Here is a 14,928-nt window from a genome sequence, read left to right on the forward strand (position 1 = left end):
GTGAAGCATCCCTGAACATATTTATATAAAATAGCAACCTTCCTCCTTACCTCTTTGTTTCTTATCTCCTTTAATCTGCTTATTTTTCTTCACAGCATTTTTTACCATTTGGCATATCATATATTTACTAGCTACTTATTTTTGCATATTACTCTCCCACTAGAACGTAAGTTGTATGAAGACAGGAACTCTGACAATTGGGTTCACTGCTGATTCTTCAAGTGATTAGAACAGTGTCTAGATCATAGAAGATGCTCCCTAAAAAGTGTTGAGTCAAGAAATATTTATATGTGCTTATCAGACAGTTTGTTAATTGTGTTCAAATAATCTATTTACTTACTTTAATTTTGTCTTCCTGACCTATCAGTTATTCTTCCACCACTATTATATATTTGGGAAGTTCTTACACATTGTCAATTTTTGCTTTATAAAAATTGAGGCTATTTTGTGAACTTACAGTAAGTTCAAAATTGTTATCTTGATTTTTTTTTACTCATTAGCTAATTACCTTATTTATCCCAAATAATGCTTTTTTGGCCTGTGTTTCATCTAATATTAGTAAAAATATCCTCTTCACAAAAAATATATTAGAATGCTTATGTCAATCATTCCCTTCCCAAATTGCGTTTTATTTTTTAATAACTTTGCTTGTTTTTTTTTTTTTTGTCGTTTTTTCGTGACCGGCACTCAGCCAGTGAGTGCACCGGTCAGTCCTATATAGGATCCGAACCCGCGGTGGGAGCGTCGCCGCGCTCCCAGCGCAGCACTCTACCAAGTGCGCCACGGGCTCGGCCCTTTGCTTGTTGTTTAATAATGTTGTTTTCATATAGCTCAATTAGATTTATCCACCAATTTATATTTTCACCTTTGCAACCTATTCTTCCTTTTGGTTTCAGTGTTCTTCTTTATAAGTACATCCTTTAAGAGTTTTTAGTCTTTATTATTTTTTTTCTAAATATGTTTTATTTTGCCCTCAATCCTTAAAGGTGATGCAGCTGGGTAGAGATAAAATGGAAGGCAATTCTAGCAGCTCTGGAAAGAAGCCTGCATAGCTCTTCATATGTTTTGAATCTCTTACGTTTCATTGACTTTGGAGCTTCTCTAATGACTGTGACTCAACACATATTTATAAAACTAAAGTTACAGGTAGAGGAGACTGATCCCTTTTTCCCCATCTTAATTCTAAATTACAAAAACAGAAATACCCAATTATAATAACAAGTATGAAATACTGACTTAAAAGCAACAGCTCATACAATAAAAATACTTATCCTTAAATGGCAGGATGCAAGAGAAAATACAAAGGAAAAAGATTAGGGAGAAAGCCATCCACTTAACTTTCTAAGTTAGGTCTTACTAGCATAAACTTAATCATCTGTAGTATGTGTTACAATTTTTAGAACAGAAGTAACAATAATACAACTACTAAATTTCAGTCTTAAGCTAAATTTAATTTGGACGAAGAGAGAATGTGTATTAAAATTACTTGAACAAATTAAGAGAAAGAGAGGGAATGTATATACAGTAGTCCCCCACTTCTCTGAGGTTTTTTTGCTTTCTGTGGTTTCAGTTACCTGTGGTCTGAAAATATTAAATGGAAAATTCCACAAACAATTTGTACGTTTTAAATTGTGCACCATTCTGAGTATCATGATGAGATCTCATGCTGTCCTGCTCTGTCCTGCCCGAGATGTGAATCATCCCTCTGTCCCTTGTATCCACACTGTCTGTGTTACTTGCCCATTACTCAGTAGCTGTCTCTGTGATCAGATTGACTATTACAATATCACGTTGCTTGTGTTCAAGTAATTCTACTTGAATTATTCCAGTATATTTTTATAATTGTTCTATTTTATTAGTTATTGTTGTTAATCTCTTACTGTGCCTAATTTGTAAATTAAACTTCATCAAAAGTATGTACATATAGGAAAAAACATAGTATAGGTAGGGTTCTATCTGCTGTTTTGGGCATCCATTGGGGGTCTTGGAATGTATACCCCACAGATAAAGGGGGAACTACTGTAACAGTTTTATAACAAACGAAGATCATAAAGGCAGGATGAAGACAAACTGAGTTTGAACCAAGGACTATAAAATGCCACTCTTTATTTCTCAAAAAAGGAGACGAAATATTATACTTGCTAATTTTATAAATGACATTTAGCATTAATACATTTCAACTAAGATAACTGAAAAGTTGCTTAACTTGCAAAGATGCTGGAAATGAATGACAAATAAAGGAAATCTCTATAAAGCTGAAATGATGTAACAGCAGCAACTTAAAAATTATCAAAAGGAATTAGGAAAATCATATGCAATCTGCCATATTGTAGTGTTCTAACTGCTACTTTCAATTTGTCTCCTGAAAAGTATGTGTTGAAAACTTAATCCCCAATGCAACAGTGTTGGGAGGTGGGGCCTAATCAGAGGTGATCAGACCATGAACCATGAAGGCTCCACCACTGTGAATGGATTAATGTTGTTATCTCAGGAGTGGGTTCATTATAAAAGGCAAGTTTGGTCCCTTTTTCTCCTTCTCTCTTGCCCTCTTTGCCATTCTGCCATGAAATGATATAGCAAGAAGGCCCTCATAAGATGCAGCCCCTTGGTGTTGGACTTCTCAGACTTCACAAACATGAGCCAATAAAATTCTTTTGTTATAAATTATCCAGTCTGTGGTATTCTGTTATGGTAGCACAAGACAGACTAAGACTATAAATAAGTACAAATCCAAACAGCAGATATATTTCATTTCTCATGGCTTAAACATTTTGATCATATCTTACATCAATGAGAATTTACCTTTTTATTCCCTGAAATGTACTACTAGCCATGTCTATGATGCCTCCAGTTGGTCTTGCCACTGCTCCAACTAAACCTTTCCCAACACCTTTAAAGAAACCAGCTGCTCCTTCTTTTTGAGCTCCTAGAAAGAAAAAAGATAAAGTTTTAGACAATTGGATCAGGAACAAAAATACAATAAACTTGTGATACCTGGTGATACCTCACCCAAAAGAACTACTATACTTGCCTTTGATTGGTTTTGTAACAATTCCTGTTATGCCACTTACAAAACCCTAGAGAGAAAGAAAGCACAATTACAAATTTACAGTACTTTAACATAATGCCTAGAAGAACCAAGTCTGCCTTACAAAAAAGAATAGAGTTCTGCTTTTTATATGCCACAAGAATTAATATATTTTCTAAGTATTTTATTTAAACAGAATGTTTCTGGAGGCTACTGACAAACTTTCTATGTCACTACCCACTGCTCTTACAACATACAAATACAGGGTATGGCAAAAGTTCAGAGAAAAATAGAATCAATAGATAATACAAATCTTTCCATGAACTTTTTGAAGACTCCTCATAATAATTTAAGAAGTGAGAGTTATTTATATGTCTGTTTCCTTAGTCATAGAATGTGGGTTTAAAATATATTTTCTAAAATGTTCACAACCCTGTGAAATTTCTTACAGAAACTAAGCCTTTCCCTCCACGAGTGATGCCTTCTCTAAGACCAGCTGGTTGCTTATTCATGGCTTCTCTCCTCTTCTGCTGGTAGTCTTCATCCATAGTCATAGCTGCTACTCCTTTAGCCATAGCACCAGTGATTTTGGAGGCAGCACCAGCTAATCCACCTAACGGAAGTTATAATATCATTAATAAAAGCAAATATGTCATTACCTTCTAGCACAATAATACTTGGTAGGCATTCTGTTTCTTACCAACAGCTCCACCAACTAGTGCCTTAAGTCCTAGTGCCATTCCCTCCACAAACTCTTCAGGACCCTGAATGGCTCCCTAAAGGGCCAAAAAAAAAAAAAAAAAGAATAAAAGTTATATTTACTTTTAAAGGTGAGCTTATTGATACAAATGAGGAAAGCAGTAGTGACAAAAAGGATAAAAATGTCACAGAGGGAAGTGACGCCAGCAAAAATCTTCACATCAGAGGAATTCTTGGGTGATACTTTGTGATAGTGAAAGTGCAAAGGATATAATGTCGAAAGATGATCCAAACTTAGAAAGGAGTTTGACAATTCACCAAAGTGTAGAAAACATGCTTGCTCCATAGTATAAGTTATGTGATGAAAAGAAGGGAAGCACAGTTCAAACTACTCTCAGTAAGTTTTAAATAAGACACATTAAAATTCTTAATATTTCTAATATTTTAAATTTCAATGTACAAAATAAATACTGGTTTTACTTTAATTTTTATTACCCTATACATTTACAAGAGAGTTCTGAATGTTTTGACAGATGTTTTAAGGGACGTAGAACAATAATAATTTTTCCCATTGGTTAAGATTGCTTTGCACAGTGTCAACTTGCATCGCTATTTTTACAGTTCCATACTACCGTGCAAAGCAAAACTGCCATACATGGTAATCTTTTTACTGTAGTCTAAATTTTACCCACAATTATATTCCAATAGAACACTTAAAATTAAGTATACCTTAACAAAATCTTAGGTTTACATTTTGAGGAAAAAGGTAAAAAGTTCCCCCCAAACATCTTACCATTGTTTGCTTCAAAATAAAGTCTTTTTATGTGTCTCCCAAAATCTATATACACCTACAATTTCAGTTAACAAATTCAAAAGTATTAGTGTTGATATATTGCACAATGCAAGGATAACTATTTTACCTGGTACGGTTCATAAAAAAATGCTTCTACACCTTCAGAAAATTCTCTAATTAAGCCAAAGGGATTTCCCAAAACATCTAGTCCAAGAATGAGTACATACATCTGCTTAATGGCCTAAAAATAAAATATAAACATTAGTCAATTCAGATAATTAGACCTAATTTTTTTCCTTATAGATTGTTAGACAGATACAGTTTTCTCAGGCTAACACCTTTATCACTAATTTCAACAACTAAACCGTATCACTTTATTCATCACTATTAGTTTGTGAATAGCAATTTGATATTACAGTATTAGAAATAACATTATATTTACAAAAAGCTCTAGAATATTTTAAGTACTTTCACTTTTACAATGATCTGTAACAGTTGTTATTAGCAGCACCATTTTACAGATCGGAGTAACGTACAGGTCACATGATGTCCAGTGCCATATAATGGGTACATGACAAAAGTGGGATCCAACCCCAGATCTCTTTTGAGTCATGCTCAGTGATCTATCCACTATACCACAGCCTTCTCAAGTGCTCTACAATTTATATCAAAAAATGTAGGAGTCTTTTCAGAGGCGGAAAAAAATCCATTAAAATAACATATCTAGCTGACTCAACAACTCACATTAAAAATATCCTGTTCATTAATTAATTAGTTATTAATAGTTTCCCTTGAAGCCATTTTTTAAAATAACTGTGGTAAATTATTTAGTTAATATTTTATTTAAAGATCTATTTATTTCTAGTCCATACTGATCCAGGAAAAATATCTGTCAGTGTCTAAAAAAATATAGAGACAAAAAGTGAAGTGGTGGTTGGGCTCAATTTCTTTCTACAATTCTGACCAAGAAAAACCACATTTTAAAATTTTGAAAATGGATATTTACTTCCTTGACAAATCTACATTACACATGTACGGATACATAAAATTTCACTAATCTACATTACTCTATCCCTTTGTAAGATAATCTCAGACAAACCTGTTTTGAATAGTGTCTTATTACTTCAGACTGTAGTTCAGATGTTGTATGGAACTGATAGTTGAGCTGAAAAAATGCAAGCCTGAAAAAAACATATACTCTTATATACTCTGAAAAAAAATACTCTTTTACATATATCTCTGCACATTCTAAGAATCTGATAAAAGCTATGAATCTTATTCTCAGAAAGGTCACCAATACATACAAATTTTCATGTAATTTAGGGAATTCAGAGACCCCATGGAACCCATTCATGGACCACCAAAACTGTATTTCCCAACTCTGTCTTATCACAGCCCACACAGAAAATGTTTGACACACTGAGGTAAATAGAAGAGGTTGCTCAAGAATGGCCAGGGTTCAGTTGCTGCAGGTTCTGCCGAAAGGGCTGACAGCTGAGAAGCCAAGATCAGATGCTACTGACAACCCATTCACAGCACATGTGTGATCCACTAATTGGGAAGCTCTATGCTTCTTGTTGCTGAATACGACAGTAACAAGATTAGAAATTTTATCCTATTCCTGCTGCCATCAAACCTATGTTCTTTTATTTGACTATTACCTAACTTTCTCTAGCTTCAGAATTACCTCTTATCAGACTTTATTCTTACTCCTGTTCTTAGTATAAATTCTTAACAGTAACATTTAAACTGATCTCTTTATCTCCCCTTTCACTGCATTCATTCTGTTCAAGTTACAAATGCTTAATCCTATGGGCTTGGAAGCCACATCTTTGCACACACACACCTTCTTAGGAATCCTTCCCTAAGCCAGAAAGACTGTGTAAAATGTGCGAACTTGCATAGTTTATGTCTCTTTTTTAAAAAAGGAAATTATTTAATAATTATTCTGTGATTCAGTAATTGAGGGTTAGCAGGTAATATGTTTGGTGTTATTAAGATCATATTCCATTTAAAGGGAAAAACCACATTTTGCCTATAATCTGCAATATACTTAACATACTTTTTCATTTTCAAAATTTTTAGGTAAATATAAAATGGACTTTTCATCAATTACAGATTTGAATATTAAACATACTTAAAAACGACATCTTGGACATCTGTAAGAGTGGCACCAATACTCTTCAGCAAAAGATTTAAAGAATGAACTGGAATCAGTCCTCCATGTTGTTGTGAATCTTTAGCTTCTTCTCTACCTGAGCTCAGTGAAACACTTAAATGCAACTAAAAAGAAAGCGAAATATTTTAAAGTACTTTCTTCACACTGACAATTTTAACTTTTAAAAATCTGTTTCACTTTAAATTCACTGCACCATAAATAAGATTTCAAAGTTATCTGGATCATGCCAAAATTAAAAAGTGGAACATTAAAGCAATGTAATAATCCAACATAGCTCTGTTTAAATTTTAAACTCAACAGTATAAGATTATATGATATTTGGTTCCATTCCACTCTTCTGGAAAACCCAGAAAAAAAAATTATACGTTTGTTAATAACATTAACACTCAAGAAGTTGAAACTACTGAAAAGAACTAAAATAAAGGTGGTCCCCAATTTACAAAGGTTTGACTTAAATGATTTTTTGACTTTACAATGGTGTGAAAGTGATGCCCATTCAGCAGGAACTGTACTTCAAATTTTGAATTTTGATTCAAAATTCTTTGTCATAACTTTATTACAAAATAGGTTTTGTGTTAGACGATTTAGACCAACTGTAGGCAAATGTAAGTGTTCTAAGCATGTTCAAAGTAAGCTATGCTAAACTATGATGTTCAGTAGGTTAAATGTATGAAATGCATTTTTGACTTATAATATTTTCAACTTAATGGGTTTATCAGGACATAACCCCATCATAAGTCAAGGAGCATCTGTCATCTCCAAAAGTGTACGTTTCAACTATTTCAATTAAGTTAGTATGATGAAGCAAATAAAAACACTTTTGTATTATATTGCATATACATCCTGTATATATGGTTGTACAATAATTTTCTTCAAGTATTGTGTAAAGTCATAGATATTTTTGTTAAAAACAGATTTGATTCTACTCAATCTTCAACTCTTAAATCAAGACTACTTTTATAAAGTAATTTAAAACTAATATACATATCATATACAAAATTTTGAAAACTGTCACCAAGCAGCTTAACAGAATATTAAAGTAAAATAACATTAGGTCAACATATAAACACATAAACCTATTATATAAGTGGCTCCACTATTATTTCCACCTGGTGCAAATTTATTTTAAGGAAAAATAAGTAAAAAATTAAAAAAAACATTCCTTTGTTATATATTTATATTTGTAAAATTACATAATTTATATACTATTAAGGAGCATGATTTAAATACTATATAACCCCAAACAGATCAAATCAATTTGCTATTACCTAGATAATCAAGGAGAATAAAAATGACTTATTTTTCCCCTACCTTGATAGGAGATATATGAAAATATTCATAGAGACTGACTTGTGATTGATCTACTAACGAAACTGTTTCATATTCTTCTTGGAAAGCTTCTATATCTTTATGGAAAAGGTCAACCTATAAAAGAAACATAGAATATTAAAAACTGAAGTGAGCTATATGCATGAGATATTTGAGCCAATAGTTCACACACTGCATAAAACTCTACAATAACCAGACTCAACACTGCTCCTTATTGGAAAGTTATTGCCTGCTATGGATTGACTGAATTGTGTCCCCAAAGTTTATACATTAGAAGCTTAATTCCCACTGTAACTTTTGAGGGGGGGAAATCCTACTATGGTAATTAAAAGGTGGGGCCTTGAAGAGGTGATTAGACTGTAGGACCATGCCATAGTGAATGGATTAATAATGGTGGCCAGGGGCGTGGCTCTGAAGGCTTTAAAAGAAGAGTACATGAGAAGTTAGTCTCTCTCTGCTCCACCATTATCTGCCATGTGAGACCCCTGGTTCACTGTCGGCACCACCAAGGCCTTCACCAAATGTTTTCCCTGAACTTTGGACTTCTAAGCCTCTGAAATTGTAAGCAATAAATTTCATTTTCTTTACAAATTACCCAGTTTGAGGTATTTTGTTATAAGCAACAAAAAATAACTAGTACTCTGCCTCAGAAGGGAAACTAACATTTCTATTGTTAGTGTTAGGAAACTTCTGTCTGCCACTTATAAAGATATAATAAGCATATCTTTATGTTTCCTTCTAAACCATTAAAAGACACTAAGCTTTTCTTCATGTGACTATAGATCTTATCCCAAAAGGCCACTAATCCATTCCATCCACATTCTCTTGAGAATATTTCTTTCTTTAAACACCATCATATAGTCTACTTGTAGCATTTTGGTAACTGGCTTACTGCAATCTACAGAGGCCAGCAATGAAATAAAAAAAGGAGAACATGTTGAAAATAATTTTGCATAAAGTGATTAGTGTTTTCATTCTTGATAATCATCCATACTTCTCTTTCAAATTCATAGACCTAAATTACTTTAAGTGTTGAGAAATGGCCCAAGATTCACATTTTAACCTATTCACAAAATCATCAAAGTGATTAGCCTTATTAAAAATATATTTGAAAATCAACTTCTGTGATAACAATGTGAGGAGCTCTTCGGACCAGCACCCCAGTGAAACTGATGATATTTATTTAAAGAAACAAACGTTTGAGGCCTCTAGGAATGGTCCTAAGAGTATAAAGAAACATCTAGTCAAGAAAACCTGAAAAATCTGGTAAGAAAAAGTCTGTGGTATTTAAACAAAGAATATTCTCTCCATCCCCTTTTCCATATCAATAAGCCAGAACTCCACTCTAACTGGTGCACCGAAGAACAGAGAGATCCTTCTGTGCCCAGACCCCAATGGAAGGACTTTCTTCCTGGGAAGAACAGGATGTCAGCATTTCTCATCCTGCCCCCGCTACCTACTGCTGCAAAGCTAAGTTATGAGTGAGGTGGGGCTTTCTTCTTCTGTCCAGCCTCCACTCCTGGAACGGTTGGTTTCTGCCTTGGGTGTGGCACCACTGAGAATACTAGGGTTCTGATCACTCTTGCCATGGTGTGTAATGTGGTGGTTCCACGCCAAGAGAGGCAAACTGAGAAGATCTCAGGGCACTGCTCCCCACCACACTGAGGGCTCAGCTCCTAAAGCCTGGTGTTACTGAGAGAGAAGAATACCAATGTCCCCGCTCCCAGCTCCAGCACTCTCTCGTTCAGAGATTTCTGCCTAGGGTAAAGAGAAGTAGGCTTTAAAACAGATAGCTACTAATCTCTTCCCAAAGTAACTGATTTCCTTTACAACAGAATGTGAAGTTCAAGCCTAAGGGTGAACTCAGAAACAGCTGGTGAAAAGCAACCAAAAGGAAAGTAATTGATTCAAGAAAGATACTGGCTAAACTGTACCTGATAATTTACAGGAGAAAACCGAAACTGACAACTAGAAGGAGAATAAATATGAAACACCAATTTCCAGATCCATTTCTTCAAAAGATCCTAAATTTAACTGGATTAGCCTATAGAGCAATTTATTCCCTAGGGCACTGTTGAAAACAATAGAGCAATCCATCAGCAATTACTGGAGCTTAACAGCCAATGCAGTCATGGAAAATGAGGGAGAGAGCCCTGCCAAAACCACCATTATCCCAGTGTGACTATTAGGCATCCAAAAGCTGCAACTCGCTGAGGGGCAACATAAAAGGTGTAAAACATTGTAGGAAAGGGTGGTTGGAGGGGGTGAAGGGGGGTAGACTTTAATAAAATAAACTAGCCAGTCATAAGAAATAAACAAGCTAATAACAACAAGTTCTCCTCCCCCCCCCCCCAGGGGAAACAGTACCTATAAGCTATTAGAATATATTATCTAAAATGTTAAATTTCCAACCAAAAAATTATGAGACATGCAAAAACAAAGAAATAGGAATGTATCACTCATAAAACAGGTGTTGGGAAAATAGAATAGTTTGGTCAGGGCCCTCGCCTCGGGTCCAGTTGAGTGTGGTTCAGCATTCTTTGTAAGCAACTTATGTGTATGCGGAGTTAGTGCACATGTTTGCCAATGTATCTTTTTTAGTTTTTGTTGCTATTCTTGTGTTCTTCAGAGAGAGAGAGAGAGAGAGAGTGAGAGAGAGGAGTTTTAGGGAAGCTGGCGGGTGGGCGTCAGCCTTGGGTGTCTGCCCAGCATAGCCATGCTTTCCAACCTATGGCTCCAAGGTCCTTTTGGCTGGTTACCTAGCTCATAGACCTGCGTGTAAGGGGTCTGGTGACCCAGCCTGGTGTGTGAGGGGTCTGGGGACCCTGCTGGCATGTGAAGGGTTTGAGACCCAGTCTATGAATGGGCTTGAGGGGTCTGTGGGCTCCAGACCCAGCCTTAGCCCAACAACTAGTGTGGTCACCTAGCTTTACAATTGGTGTCATGAACAGGATTAAGAGAACTAGACAAATGGCACTGTGAGGATTCCAGACATTAGCCCTAGCCGGAGCGCTATATAACAGGAAAAGAAAACGCAAGAGAAACTGCATGAAAGTGACCAGATCAGATTTAACAGGAAAAAAACTTCAAGTAACCATTATAAATACATGTATACTTCCAATAATTTGTGGAAAAATGAAATTAATATGCATTTTTCCATGACGCTTTTGAAGACCCCCTTATATACTCAAAGAACTAAAGTAAACCATGTTTATAAAAGGAAAGGAAAGGAAAGTACTACAGTAAAGTCATATCAAATAGAGAGCATCAACACACAGAAAAATTATTAAAAAGAACCAGATGGAATTTTGAAATTAAATAGTGCAATAATGGAACTGAAAAATCCACTTGAACGCAACAGTGAATTTGAACTGGCAGAAGACATTTAAATGCTTCATTAATTGCTTTACTCTATTAGTAGACTTGAAGACAAATTTATAGAGATTATGCAATCCAAAAAACAGGGAAAAAAAGAATGAAGTAAAATGAAGAACCTCAGAGAAATGTGGGACACCATTAAACATATCAATGTACACAATATGAAGTATCAGAAGAAGACGAAAGAAAGGAATAAAAAATTTTTTTGAAAAATATTTCAAATATTGGCTGAAAGTTCCCAAATTCACTGAAAAACACTAACTTAGACATTCAGGAAGTTCAATGAACTAACTCTAAATAAAATAAATGCAAAGAAGTCAACAAACATCATAATCAAAATGCTGAAAGTCAAAGAATAAAGAAAATCTTAACAGCAGGAAGAGAAACGTGACTTATTACATATAACCTCATTAAGATTAATAGTTGACTCTCCAGCATAGCTATGTTTCAAAATGAAGGTGACATAAAGACATTCTCAGATAAACAAAAACTGAGAGAATTTGTTCCTAGCAGACCTGCCTTATGAGTAATACTAAAGGAAGTCCCCCAGGCTGAAAGCAAGTGACCCCAGACATTAATTTGAATCCAAATGTAAAAACAAAAAGCACTGCTAAAGATAATTATGCAATTATTAAAAAATACTTAAATGTGGGGTTTTTTTCCTTTCTTCTCTTAACTGATTTGAAAAGCAACTGGTTAAATAATATGCCTTATTTAAGACATGAACAACAATATAAAACAATTAGACCTAACAGATATCTACAAAGAACACAACCCAACAGGAGCAAAATGTAAATTCTTCTCAAGTGCACATGGGCAATCACCAGAATAGACTATATGTTACATAGACATATAACATATTATTGGGCTTACGACACGTTGTAATATATTTGCCAATGAAAGCACAAAGAAGGCATGTGGGAACAAAGTTGTATTGGGAAATGAGTACAGATGGTAAAGTAATAATTATAACAATGTATTATTGGGTTTGTAACATAATAGATGTAATATATCTATAAGAATAATACCACTAAAAATGAGAAAATGGAATAGAACAGTATAGGAGGAGTAACATTAATATATCACATTGGAATTAAGCTTGTATAAATCAGAAGCAGATTTTGAAAAGATGTATATGTTAGTTCTGGAGCAATCACTGAAATATACCTCAAAGAAATACAGTATACAAATCACTAAAGAAATTTAAATGCTTCATAAGAAAATGTTCACTTAATGCAAAGAAAGCAGTAAAGAAGGAATATCATATGAGATACACAGAAAACAAAAAGTAAAATGGAAGACATAAATCCAACATTATCAATATGAAATGTGAATGAATAAAACAATTCAATCAAGAGGCAGAAATTATCACAATGGGTAAAAAAACGAACATTCAACTAACTGCTTACAGGAAACACACTTTAGAATCACTGATACAAAAAGATTGAAAATAAAAGGATGAAAAATGACATATCGTACAAACAGCAACCACAAGAAAGCTATAGTGACTATATAACAGCAGACAAAATAGACTTTAAAACAAAACATGTTACTAGAGAAAAGAGGGACATTTGATAGTTATAAAAGGGTAAATTTATCCAGAAGATGTAACAATTATAAATATATATGTCCCTAATAACAGAACAACAAATGCATACAGTGAAAACAGACAGAAATGAAGGGAAAAATAGATTAATTCAACAAAAATAGCTGGGAACTAATAATCCACTTTTAACAATGGGTAGAACAACTAGGCAGAAGATCAACAAGGAAATAAAAGACTTGAACAACAATATAAACCAACTAGACCTAACAGAGATCTGTAAAACACTCAACCATTCTCCAGGAGAGACCATATTCTAGGACATAAAACAAAGCACAATAAATTTAAAAGGAGAGAAATAACACAAACTATGTTCTCCAACTACAATAGAATGAAATTAGAGATCAATAATAAGTTCTGGCTGGCTAGCTCAGTTGGTTAGAGTGTAGTGCTGATAACACCAAGGTCCAGGGTTTGATTCTTGTACTGGAGAACCTCCACAAAAGGAAAAAAAGAATGTAGAAATTAAACAACACACTCACAAATAACAATAAAAAATCAAAGAGAAAAATAAATAATATTTTGAGGTAAGTGAAAATGAAGACAGAACATACTAAAACTTCTGAGTTGCAACTAAAACAGTACTTAGAGGGAAAATTATAGCTGTATATGCCTATATTAAGAAAGGAGAAAGATCTCAAACCTACAAGTTAAACTTCCACCTTAGATAATGAAAGAGAAGAGCAAACTAAAATTAAAGCAAGAAGGAGGAAAAAAATAATTAATGAAATTAAAGGAATACTATCAATAATTTTATGTCAATAAATTAGATAACTTAGATAAAAACACACAAACTATCTAAATCGACTCAAGAAGAAACAGACCATCCAAATAGATCTAACAAATGAGATTAAGTCAGTAATCAAAAAACAACTCACAAGGGAAATCCAGGCCCAGATGGCTTCACCACTGAATTCTACCAAACACTTTAAAGGGTACTAATTCTTCACAAACTCTTCCAAAAATAGAGGTGAGAACACTTTTCAACTCATTTTATGAAGCCATTATATCCTGACACCAAAACCAGTCAAAGACATCAAAAGAAACTTATAGACCAACATCTCTTGTGAATATAAACACAATAACCCTTAGCAAAATACTAGCAAACCTTTAAAAGAAAAAGAAGAAAGAAGAAAAGATACAGTAATCATGATAATTCCTTGAACTCTCAAAAAGAGAGAACAGAACTGAGGACATCAGAGCCATGGGAAAGGACCACAAAAAATGTTTACATAAATGACAAAAACCAAACAACCCCTCCCCCAAACACTAGCAAACCAAGTCCAGCAAAATACATTAAAAAAAAAACCAACACATGACCAAATGGGATTTACCCCAGGTATGCTTGTCTTAATATCCAAAATCAATTACTATTAATAAAACATACTAATAGAAGAAAAAACAAAAAGCATATGATCATCCCAACAGATGCACATAAAGAATCTGACAAAGTCCACCACTTTCATGATAAAAACACTCAACCAACTAAAAATAAGAGATCTTCCTCAACCTGATAAAGGGCATCTAGGAAAAACCCAGAGTCAACATCATATTTAAGGGTGAAAGACTGCTTTCCCTCTAAGATCAGAAACAAAACAAAAATGTCTGCTCTTGGCATTTTTTTTTTCTCAACTATTCAACATTTCACTACTTTCAAGTCAGGGAAATTAAGTGAAAGAAAGAAAACAAAAGGCATCCAGATCAAAAAGGAAGAAGTAAAATGTCCTCTCTTATCAGATGACATGATCTTATACATAGAAAACCCTCAAGAATACACAAAACAATTAGACTAACAAATGAATTCAGTAAGATTGCAGATACAAAATCAGTATACAAAAATCAACTGTATTTCTATATACTAGCAATGAACAAATCCAAAAATGAAATTAAGAAAATAATTTCACACATAATACCATAAA

General features: G+C 34.0%; 1 protein-coding gene across 5 annotated transcripts in view; it reads right to left on the reverse strand.

Annotated features, from left to right (window-relative positions):
• VPS13A (vacuolar protein sorting 13 homolog A) overlaps positions 1-14,928 on the reverse strand; it is a 270,889-nt gene that overhangs the window by 34,076 nt on the left and 221,885 nt on the right. For all 5 annotated transcript variants that reach the window (XM_063081395.1, XM_063081392.1, XM_063081391.1 and 2 more), the window contains exons 60-67: positions 8,011-8,124; positions 6,658-6,803; positions 5,620-5,701; positions 4,648-4,761; positions 3,729-3,804; positions 3,478-3,641; positions 3,032-3,077; positions 2,803-2,926 (exon numbers count right to left, since the gene is read on the reverse strand). In XM_063081395.1, coding sequence (XP_062937465.1) covers positions 2,803-2,926; positions 3,032-3,077; positions 3,478-3,641; positions 3,729-3,804; positions 4,648-4,761; positions 5,620-5,701; positions 6,658-6,803; positions 8,011-8,124 — 866 coding nt within the window. The remainder of the gene's footprint in view (positions 1-2,802; positions 2,927-3,031; positions 3,078-3,477; positions 3,642-3,728; positions 3,805-4,647; positions 4,762-5,619; positions 5,702-6,657; positions 6,804-8,010; positions 8,125-14,928) is intronic.

This window comes from Cynocephalus volans, chromosome 16 (genome assembly GCF_027409185.1).
Source record: "Cynocephalus volans isolate mCynVol1 chromosome 16, mCynVol1.pri, whole genome shotgun sequence".
In the NCBI taxonomy this organism is placed as follows: domain Eukaryota; kingdom Metazoa; phylum Chordata; class Mammalia; order Dermoptera; family Cynocephalidae; genus Cynocephalus; species Cynocephalus volans.